The following is an 11,083-nucleotide window of genomic DNA, read 5'->3' on the forward strand; positions in this document are numbered from 1 at the left end:
CCAGATTCCCACTGGCCCCATCGGCAGGGATGCCCATCACCATTTAGAGGCACGGCAGCCCTGCCTGCCACCAACAATGGGGCCTTTCTGCCCCAGCTGACGCAGCCTGGCACCAGCCCTGCCAGCAGCCTCCTGCCTGCCCAGGCTCCAGCAGAAATCCTGAACACCAACTCCCAAGAGGACCCCCCCCTTTCAGACCTGTCTTGCCTCATTCTAGTAGCCTCAGGAGTGGTGGAGGAGATTAGAGTCCCTATGCCACATTTTTCTTGGACCCACCCTCTAGAAGGTCTCCTCACAGCTTCCCAGCAGTCCTGAATCTCTAAGCACATCCCACATCAGCCTCAGGGCACAAAACTCCCTCTCCCTTCCTAAATGCCCCCTGGGGAAACTGAGGCATTGAAGGGCTTATTAGGAGTTATCCTTCAAGGCCATCAGCAGCCCAGCCCTCCTCATAGGAAGATTACAGAGGAAGACCCAAATCACTCCTGTGAAGAGGTGCAGGGTGAGGGGGTGCTTGGTCCAGGCCAGAATGGAGAAGGAGGACTACGTGCATTTGCGAGGAGGGGGCGGCTCACAGGCTGGAATCCCTGACTGGCTGGAACAGCTGAGCTCACTGCTGGCAGCCACACCAGCTGTGGGCAATGGCTCAGCAGCTGGGAATGTTTCCCAGGCAGTCGTGCCCCCGCCTCCCACCCCCTGCTCCCAGGCTGACCCCAGGACAGTGAAGGATTTTCCCAATGGGCTGTGGCTCCCTGGAGGCAAGGCTGACCCTAGGCTGGAAGACTTGTCTTCTCAGGAGAAGAGAGTCTGAAAGGAAGTTATCCATGGGTAGCCCTAGGCAGAGCTCTAGCCTAGGGGTAGGGCTCTAGCTGCAGATCCTCAGTTTTCTCATGGGCCCTGAGCTGCCCCACCTGGCTAGGTCAGGGCTCACATCAAGAAGGGGCAGGGCTGGGTCACCTGCCATCAAGCAATGCTGCACTGGCCTCAACCTATACCACCCTCGGCCTCAGCTCCTCAAATCTGTCCCAGCGTCTCAAAGAATAGCCTTCTCTGTGTCTAACTCCTGGCCTTTTTGCTACAAGTCCCACCATGGTGCTTCTCACTCAGCTCAGTGGGAATAGCGCCATGTCCCAAAGCAGAAAGCTCATGCAGCAGGGAGTCAAGGCCCTGGGCTCTAGGTGCAGCACAGATGAGCTGCGCGTCACTGGCCCTTGTCTACAAAATGAAGGGTTTTAAATCTGCCTGGCAGAATCTAGCACACCCTCAGGAGGGGCTGACTCCAGCAGTGATTCTTATTTTTTTGTTGTTGTTTTTTTTTTAAATGCATAGTATTTCTAACTTTTATTGATCATTCTGCCATTCTTTTTTTTTTTTTTTTTTTTTTTTTTGGCTGGGGCTGATTTTGAACCTGCCACCTCCAGCATATGGGGCCAGTGCCTTACTCTTTTGAGCCACAGGCGCTGCCCTCCAGCAGCGATTCTTGGCTGGAGGATGGGCACACCTTGCAGGTGACTGTGATGTGTATATTTGGATAACCACAAGTACCTCTAGCCTGTCCCTGCTGTCCTGGGAGAAAGGCTCCATGATGTGCTCACTGGCCTACTCACCTGGGGCACAGTTATCCACCAGGGCTCCTAGAGCTTTGCCGTCCTGCCAGTCACGATTGAAGTTGGTGATGGGTAGCTGGGGCACCTTGTTCTGGATCCAGCCGAGCAGACGCTGCTTGGGCGTTTGTTTGCGGGCATCCTCATCGTCCTCATCCTCCCACATGGGCATGGAGATGGAGTAGTGTAGAATCAGCGTCCAGATGAGGCCCAGGATCAGCTTCAGGTTCCCATCTACGATGGCTTTGCTGTCTGCACAGTGGAAGGAACAGCTGGCTCAGGGGCTCCACCCTCTGCCGCCCAGACCCCTTTGCCACTGGGTGCCCTCCCTTACCTGCCCTGCTCCTGCTCCTGAGGCACCTGCTGGAGCCCGGAGCACTGGCCACTGACTCCTGCAGCCCATCCCTTCTCTGCCCACCACATTCTCTCCTTCCTGCAAGGTCAGGACGAGACCCCCAAGTCCTTTATGGATCCCTGCCTTTCAGGAGGCTGCTTTTCTTTTATGTTCTTGAGGCAGATACTATCACCTCCACTATGGCAGTTGAGTCTGCATCCCATCCACACAGTTATCCCATATTTGCCTGGCCCTCCTAGACCATAAGCATCTGGGGGGCAGACACTATTTTGTTTTGTTTTGTTAATAATTTTATTAAAGTATACTTGACATACTCCTAACTCCACATATCAGAGAGTACAGTTGGAGAAGCTTTGGCAATATGGATATCACCACAAATCAAGAAGGAGTAGGGCACCAGCCCCATATACCGGATGTGGTGGGTTCAAGCCCAGCTCCAGCCAAAAAAAAAACTGGAAAAATAATAAAATCATTCCTCACTCTCCAAAATATTCTTGTGCACACTACTTTGTAAGCCGTCCCTCCTGCCTGTTCCTGTCCCCTCTTCCCAGGCAACAACTGAGCTGCTATCATATGGATTAGTTTGTTTTTTTACCTAGAGTTTTATATAAATGGAATCACACATTACACTTTTTTAGGGGGGTCTGTCTTCTTTCACTCCAGATACTCGGTTTTATCTTTCTACATAGAGAGACTTGAACTTAATAGGATTTCAATAAACATTGGTTGAATGAATATGTTAGAAACTGACGTTAGAGAGGTGAAGGACCAATGGGGTTTCACCCATATCTATCCTGAATGCCACATAGGGTATTTGGAACCAAGGGTGGGGAGGTCTAGTATATGCTCCATTAAGCTTAAAGTCATGTTGCAAATGCTGGGGCTGATGACATTTCATAGGAGCCAGGGGACATATCAGCCATGTGGACTCAAGTCTCAGAAACTGAGATAAACTCTACCCATCACCTCCTCTGAGCAACACTTTGGACCAGAATCTCCCTGAGATTTTGGGGGTCTAGTTCCCTTTAACAATTAGAGGGAAATATCAGAAGCTCACAGTGACCTAGTGTGTAGCTAGATCTTGGAATCCAATTTATTTGTAAAGGGTAATGCAGGCCTGAGATTCATCAGCTTCCCTGAGCACTGCTTTGGGGAGGTTAAGAGGGGGCAGAAGAGTCTTGTTTACTGAGGTTGCCAAGAGATAGAGAGGGTGGGGCTGGAGCTTTTCCCTACATAGCTTTTCCTACCCCTACTTCCTCAGATCTTAGGGACCCCAGTCATCTCCCTCCCTCCTGCTCAGGGAGGGGAACCTCAACCTTCTGGTCCCTCTGGCTGAGGCTCTGGTTCCCTGTTACCCCCACCCTGTCACTGATTCATCCTTCCTTCCCCAGCAGCTCCCAGCCCACCCCTTTCCCCTGGCTCCACTGCAGCACAATGGTTTGGCAGCTTTTGGATTCCATGACACACTCACTCCCTGCCTCCCCTGTGCTTTCTCTCAAACACAGAGGCCCACAACACTTTCACACAGCGGATGCCTCAGTGCCTCAGGCTTCTCACAGCCCTACAGTCTCAGTGCTCACACACTCAGAAGTGCTTCTTGAAAACTAGAGCCAGACCCCTGGGAGGAGGCCTTCAGGCTGGGGGTTGTGGGGAGAGATTGGTCATTCATGTTTGCTGGAAAGAGCTGCTTCTCCCCAGCAACTGGCCCTGGGCCAAACAGCAAGTGGTCCAGGCTTAGGGCAAGAGGGGGGCAATGGGGCCCAGGTCCCACTCTGGGAGCAATGACCCTCTTCTCCCACTTCCCCCTCGGCCAGGCAGAAGAGGTTGGGCTCTTCAGCCTGCCAGGGGATACCCCCAAAGGGGTGGGAGGAGCTAGACAGCTAGTCCCTGAGGCCACCAAGGCCTCAAGAGCAGGGGAAGGAAAAGAGAGGCTGGGCCTAGGGAGGTGCTGGGACAGCTGCTGCCCCCTCCAGCCCCTCCCTTGGTGTTGGCTCTAGGAGAAGGAATAGCAACTGGGTAACAGCTGCGAGACAGAGCTGCCTCATAGGCCCCTTTGTTCAGAGGGGCCGAGGGGACAGTGGGGGCCTGGACAGGGTGGTGAGGGTAAGCAGGGCACACAGTTCCTCCTACCCAGGTGAAGACCCATACTTCAGGTGAACTTCTCCGCTCCCAGCTCCCACCCCAGACCATAACTTCCTTCTGCCCTAATTGCTGCCAGCTGAAAAAAAAGTGAGGAGTCTTTCTCCAATCCTCCAACCCAGGTGTCCGGATGCTCAGTCCCAGTCCTGAGACAATGCCCAGGGAGTGACCTCCTGGACAGCACTTTCCCATCACTAACTGTGGTGGGGGGAGCTAGAAGAGGCAGGACGCCCCCTCCTCTCCAGGCTCAGTGATGGACCTAGCAGCCGAATTGCTGCCAGCTTATCTCAACAGTGCTAGAGCCACTAGGCCAGAGAGGGGACCAGCTCCCCTACCTCTCAGCAGGAATCAGGGCTCATCCCTCCCCAAACCAGCTCTTCTTCCCCTCTGCTCTGAGAGGGCCCCTCCAGCTGAGCCAAGCGGCCCCTCTGTGGGGGAGGGGAGAGGTGTGCTTAGGAAGGATGAGGCCTGGAGAGGGGCTCGGCTGCAGGGGAGATGGAAATGGGCTCTCTCTGGACCCCACCTGGGACAGTCAGCCCTGCCTTCCAAATCCTAGTGTGTGTTGGAGGGGGAGAGACCTAACCCAGGCTGACTGCCTAAGTCCCCACCGCCACCTCCTCAGCAGCCCTCCACCTCACTACACACCAGGGCACCCTCCCCCACCCCCTGCCCTCAGGCTCGTCCTTCTGGAAAGCTCAGAGGCATCTGCTGTGTCATGGAGGCAGGGCTATTTCGAGGGCAGGCTGGTGGGGGGGCAGTGCCAGGGCAGGAGGGGTAAGTCCTAGGGAGGGAACTGGACAGGGCAAAGGGCCCCGACTGACCTCAGCTGCTAATTCAGGAGGCCTAGAGATGGCCCTGAGGGAGAGTGGGGCCAGACAGACATCCTATTATCTGGAGAGGTCTCTGGGACACCCTGTGTGGGGCCTACCTGGCCCCATGTAAAACTCCCCTCCTGAGGTCCTAGGATGCACCAGCCAAAGGGCCCCTTCCTGTAAATCTCAGCAGGGCTCTTAAGAGAGAGGACTGCAGGTCTATAGGAGAGGGGCAGCCCAGGGCCACTCAGAGCCCACCTTCTGCTTCCCTGCTCCCAGGCCCAGAGCACCTCCCCACCCCCACCCAGCACTATACACCTTCCAAATCTGGTTACACTCAATGACTTCCTCCCTTGCAGAGGCCTTTCCCTCCCTCCTCACCCCAGAACTGTTAGCTACAACCAATCCCAGGCTCAGGGGTAGGCTGGGGCAGGGCCTGGACATGCAGGAGCCCCCTCCTTACAGGCTGAAGTGGGAGGACAGGCAGGGGTTAAAGTTCCCAGCACTAGTTGAGTGCCTTTTTAGGTTTCTGAGGCTGGGCCCCGCCTGTCCTGGCCAGGCCTGGACCCAGCTGCTGAGCACATGCCGGCAGAGCTGCCGGCCACCAGGTCTCCTTCTGCCTCCAGCCTCTGAGCTGGTGGATCCTGGGTGGATCCCAGGTGGTTGGGACCTGGGTTCAGCCAGCCCCTGGCCTGGGGAGGCATTTGCTTTGTTGTGAGGAGAGGTCCCCAGGAATCCCTCACTGACACTGGCCCTGTCCCCTCAAGCATGGCTTGAGGTTGCCCGATGGAAGGAAAGGGGCAGAGAGAGGAGATGGGTGGGTGAGAGTGTGCGCAGAGAGGCTGTGGTGGGAGGGCTTGGACAACGTCAGGTCTGGATTCCCTGGGTCCCCAGGAGGTGCTCATTGTCCCGAGAGGTCAGTGAGACAGCACCCCTGTGGCCTAGGTCAGCGGGTGGGACAGACAGGCCAGGGCTCTGCTCCGGGTGCCCACCCCCTACCCCCACCCCCACCCCGCACCTGTGTCCCCTGCCCCGGGTGACACCCTTCCCGCGCGCTCGCACTGACCGATGGACACGAGCTTGATGTGCTCGCGCTCCAGGAACTCGAGGGCCACGGACACGTTCTCCAGCTTCATCTGGCGGAAGTTGGGGCGCGGGTGGAACTTGCGGTACATGCGCTTCTGGCTGAGCACCTCCAGGAGCGCAATGAGGCGCAGCCCGTCGCTGAGGTCGCGCTGTAGGTCGGTCAAGCGCTTGCCCACGCACTTGAGGTGCTCGTTGCACCAGCGCGTGAATGTGTTCTGCTGGATCTTCTTCCACGGCGCGTCCTCCGCTAGGTCCTTCTCTGTGGACGGCATCTCGTCCGCCTCGTCTGCCAGGCCGAAGCCGGCGGGGTCCGAGTAGCCGCTGTTGTTCATCATGCTGGCGGGCCGGGGTTGGGGCTGAGCGGCAGGGCGGCTCGGGCTGGGCGCTGTCGGGCGCTGTCGGGGCGCGACCGCGGGACTCGCAGCGCTGCGCTGAGCTCCTGTCCAACTTCTCTAGCGCCCTGGCTGGCGGGGATCGGCAGGGTTCGGCGGGCCTCCTCAGTTCCTCTGCCGCGGTCTCGCTCTCTCTCCCTCCGGGGGCGGAGCAGTGCTCGGGAAGTGCGGGCCGGGCTAGGGTGGGGGGTTTAAGAAGCCCCCGGGCCGCCGCCCCCCCGCCGCCCCCGCGGCCCCCGGGTCCACGTCAGAGCGCCGGCCTCCCAGGAATGCCGCCCGGGCCACGGGTGGGGGCCGCGCGGAGCCACACGGCCCCGCCTCCCGCCGCCCCTCCTCCACACGACCGGGGCTAGGAGAGGGGGGTGGGAGTCCTGTGCTGGGCGCGGGAAGGTGGGGGGTGAAGATGACACTTTCCCACCTACACCCACCACCCCAAAGCTAAGCATTATCAGGCAGGGACGAAATGTACTCTCCCTCTACTCCCCTCCCCCAAAGAGACGAGAGGTAAATGGGGAAACTGAGGCCAGTGGTTGGGGCTAGACCTACTGATCTGGTGTTGACAACATTTTCTGGACGAGTTGGTGGCAGGGCTGTTGACAGGGCCTTCAAGTCCTGGCTCCTACCCCAGGGTATTGTCCACCTGTGGACAGGGAAGGGAAGTGTGTGCACTTGTGTAGAGATGGTCAGAGAGGAAGCAGGGACATTGCCCCGGTCAATTAGGGAGAAGATTTTGGGGGAGACCTCCCTCATTGCTCAGTTTTATAGGTTGAAAAGCTTAATTTGGAGATCAAACCCAGGGTCCTATGGGAAAGACTGAGGCTGCTGCCCCTGACTCAGTGTCCCTGTCACCAGCCCATTTGGCCTCATTGCCTCAGAATGAAGCTGAGTTCAGGAAAAGGGTACCCAGTGACTCACACTGTGTGCCCCCCAAGTCTGACTCAACCAAGGTGATGAGAGGGGAGGAAGGAACTCTGGCCCTATAATGCCAGGGAGCCTCCTTGGGCAAAGTGCCCATTTGGCGCCCCTGGGCAGATCCTCCAAGGGAAAGGATAGTTTAGCCAGACAGAACCAAGGAGCATCTAGGCCAGAGCAACCAGGGGGAAACGTGACTGGGGCACCTAGGTGGGCAGGGCCAGAGCAGAGTGGTCAGGGAATACTCCAGGGAGCCAGCCAGGATGCCTAGGCAAGACTGGACTCTGGGTCAGGGGAGCCCTTGGGGCCTGGGGATGGAGACAACAGGGAAACTGAGGCATCCAAACAGAAAAGGAGGCCCAAGATGAGGCAAAAGATCTACAGGATATATTTATATTAATACAAGGAGAAGATGTGTTCCGCAATTCTGTGGCATATGTGTATTGCTATCTCCCTTCCACCACTTCAGGCCATGCTTCCTCATCTTTCTCATCCTTCTAGGCCCAGTAAGTTTAGAGCTGGGTAGGGGGCCCTTATGTGAGCCTGAAACATTTCTGCAAGCCAGTCCCCCACTCAAGCCATGTGATGAGTGAGATTTGAGAAGGTTCTCACCTTTTAGGTGAATCGCTGTGTAATAATCTTATTCCTCCTCTCCCCCCAGGCCTGGTGGAAAGGAGAGGAAAGCAAGCATTTTTGGGAGGATCCCTCCCAAGGTGTTGAGTGAGGGCAATTCCCATTATGGAGCTAAGAAAGAAGTTTATGGTTTTTTGGGAGAGACAGTGCTTATGGTGACAGGGGTCCATGAATAATTTCTTTCCCTTCTCATTTAATGAGATTGCCTGGTCCTTAGGTAAGGAGGAGAAGGAGTAGAGAAGACACCAGAAACAGAAAAGGGAGCTGCTGTGTGTGGCTGGGAGTAGGGGGGGAGTTCTGGGAGCCCTGATAGTGACAGGCGAGGTATAAATAGCTTGGGCCCAGCGGCTCATGTTCTGTCTGCTCCCTGTGACGAGGTGCTCAGGAATTCCACTCTCCTGTTGGCAACCCCCTCTCCTTGTCACTAGAACTCTCATTCCCCCCAAGCCACCTCCATCCCATGGCCAAAACTACCATCAGGCCCTAGTGTTGTCTGTGTATTTGAGAGGCTGAGTGCTCCTGTGGAGAGATGCCCAGTTCCTGGGACACATAGCTGGGTCTCACAAGGAGCTGTGTGTGTGTGTGTGTGTGAGAGAGAGAGAGAGAGAGAGAGAAAGAGAGAGAGCAGACTTCTGGCTGCCAACCTGAGGTGCTAGGAACTCAGGGTTCAGCAGTGTTGCCTCTGAATCCCTGATGAAGAACCTGAGGTACAGATCTGAGAAGGGATGGATTTCTCTTTGAGTTGCTGGTGGTCAGGGAGAGAAAGGGATAGCCTTTCTGACAACCCCTGTGCAAACATCAGTGGCTCACAGTCCTGTTTTGTGAGGTTTATCTGAGCTGTACTGAGGGCCTCTGTTAAGATGGGAGGATTCACAGGGATGCCAGTAAGTGGAGTAAGAACCTGAGTATGGTCTCCTTTGTTCTCCCTCTGATTAATTACCTTGCTGCGGGAGAGGAGAGGCCAATGTGCTGCCCCAGGGGAGTGAGTGAATGGTTGGTAGAGGAGAGTGCCAATGATGGTTCCCGTCACCCCCCTCCTCCCCCCCACTGCCCCCAGAAACCTGAGCCTATTGCTCTCCAGGATAAATCGGGGCCTGACTCAGGTCCCAGCAGCCAGTCACAGTCAGCCTGACCCAGGCACAGGCTGGTGACTCAGCCCTCAATATAGTCCATGAGCCCAGGTCCCAGGCCCGGCCAGGGAGGCTGGAACAGACCGTGCGCAATGCTGGTCCTGGGGCCTGCCAAGTACGGCCCCCTCCCTGAGGAGGGCCTACGTGTTCTTCCCCAAGCCAGGTAGGGACAGATAGAGGGGCTTACAGGGGTTTTCATCAGCTAAGTATTTGGGGCAGTGCTGGCTAGGGCTGCAGGCCATTTATAGCCCCCTGACTCACTACCTGCTGACCGCTCTCAGGAGACCAGGTTGCCTTCCTTGTTCTTCACCTGGCCCTGCTTCTGCCACCAGGGCACTGCTCATCAGCCACCAACACTGGCCACATTTAACTTGTGCTGGGCCAAATGCAAGTGATAGGTCCAATGTTTGAAAATTCAGTTTTTCTGGAACTAGAGACATGTTTCTACAGTCAACCATGGTACTAGGCTGGCCAGGCTGGCCAGGCTCACAGAAGGCAGTTTGACCAATCAGTGACACTGTGGCTCTGACCCAGGTGCCAGGGACCTTGTGTTAGAGTGGGGGGATCCATGGGATAAAATCCAGCCACTGCACTTCTGGCTCTATAACTTTGGGCAAGTAATGTAACTCTTTTGGCCTCAGTTTTCCTTATCTGTAAAATGGAATTAATAACAACATCATAGGGATTGTTTTTAAATGTGTGAAGATGAAAAGAAGTAAGATGAAAGATAATTAGCATGGTGCCAGCTTGGCTCCTGTGGCTCAAGCAGCTAAGGCGCCAGCCACATACACCTAAGGTGGCGGGTTCGAATCCACCCTGGACCTGCCAAACAACAATAATGGCTGCAACCAAAAAATAGCCAGGCGTTGTGGCGGGCGCCTGTGGTCCCAGCTACTTGGGAGGCTGAGGGAGGAGACTCACTTGAGCCCAGGACTTGGAGGTTGCTGTGAGCAGTGAAGCCATGGCACTCTACCCAGGGGCTCAGCTTGAGGCTCTGTCTCAAAAAAAAAAAAAAAAATTAGCATGGTGCCTAGCCCCTAATAGGTGATCCAAAAAAGTCAGTTTGCTTCCTCTGCTGGTATAGGTCCTGGTGAGTGAGGCTCTTCCCCAAAGCTCTGTGTCCACACCCCTATAAAGGTCACTGCCTGGGGCTCCACTCTTCTCCCTTCTCCCCTTCCCTATGTCCTAACTGTCAGATCAGAACCTCCACCTGTCAGATCAGAACCAGCAGTACCTATGATCTTTGGAACCAACCACCCTTCCCACCATAGCAACTGGTCCTTGATAGAAGTGGCAGGTGATCACTGCCCTACTGTATGGCCTGGGAAGGGAAAGCAGAGTCACTGGCCAGCAAGGAGAGAACACTAAAGCAGTTTGCAGAGGGGATTAGCAGGGAGAGATGGAGGCTCCTGAAGTTGTTTTGAGTCCTTTGGTTCCAGCTGTACCAAGATCTGGGTGCATGCCTGCCTGTGGTTTCCAAGAGACACCCCTCCAAATTTAAAATCATCCCCTCCAGCCAGGCACAAGTGGTTCATGCCTATAATCCTAGCACTCTAGGAGGCCAAGGCATGTGGATTGCCTGAACTTAAGAGTTTGAGACCAGGTTTGAGTAAGAGACTTCATCTCTAAAATAAAGCTAGGTGTTGTGGCAGGCACCTATAGTCCCAGCTACTTTGGAGGCTAAGGAAAGAGAATCACTTGAGCTCAAGAGTTTGAGATTGCTGTGAGCTATGATGTCATGCACTCTATTGAGGGTGACAAAATGAGACTCTGCCTCAAAAAAAAAAAAAAATATATATATATATATAAAGTCACCCCCTCCTGGCTTTTTTAACTATAGCTAGCTGAAGTCAATCTTTAACATTCAACAAAAGAAGCCTCTTCAGTATACTTTGGTAACAGTGTACCACCATGACAGAGTACAAACCAAGTTAAGATGATGAGGTTCTAACATGTACAGAGAAGAGCCAGGTATATTAATGGGAAGAGCTCTGTGTTCTAAGCAAAAAGGCTGGGAAAA

At 55.1% G+C, this 11,083-nt stretch overlaps 1 protein-coding gene across 3 annotated transcripts in view; it reads right to left on the minus strand.

The window, feature by feature from the left end:
- Nucleotides 1-6,554, minus strand: part of FLNC (filamin C) — a 28,207-nt gene extending 21,653 nt beyond the window's left edge. Inside the window, exons 1-2 of one of the 3 annotated variants that reach the window (XM_003789752.2) lie at nucleotides 5,977-6,554; nucleotides 1,608-1,856 (exon numbers count right to left, since the gene is read on the minus strand). In XM_003789752.2, the coding sequence (XP_003789800.1) occupies nucleotides 1,608-1,856; nucleotides 5,977-6,331 (604 nt within the window). In that variant the 5' untranslated portion in view covers nucleotides 6,332-6,554. The remainder of the gene's footprint in view (nucleotides 1-1,607; nucleotides 1,857-5,976) is intronic. The other 2 variants (XM_003789753.2, XM_012805162.2) reach the window with 2 other exon arrangements.
- Nucleotides 6,555-11,083: the final 4,529 nt, after the last annotated feature.

The sequence above is a fragment of the Otolemur garnettii genome, unplaced genomic scaffold, assembly GCF_000181295.1.
Source record: "Otolemur garnettii isolate 467f Iridium unplaced genomic scaffold, OtoGar3 scaffold00037, whole genome shotgun sequence".
Classification (NCBI taxonomy): Eukaryota; Metazoa; Chordata; class Mammalia; order Primates; family Galagidae; genus Otolemur; species Otolemur garnettii.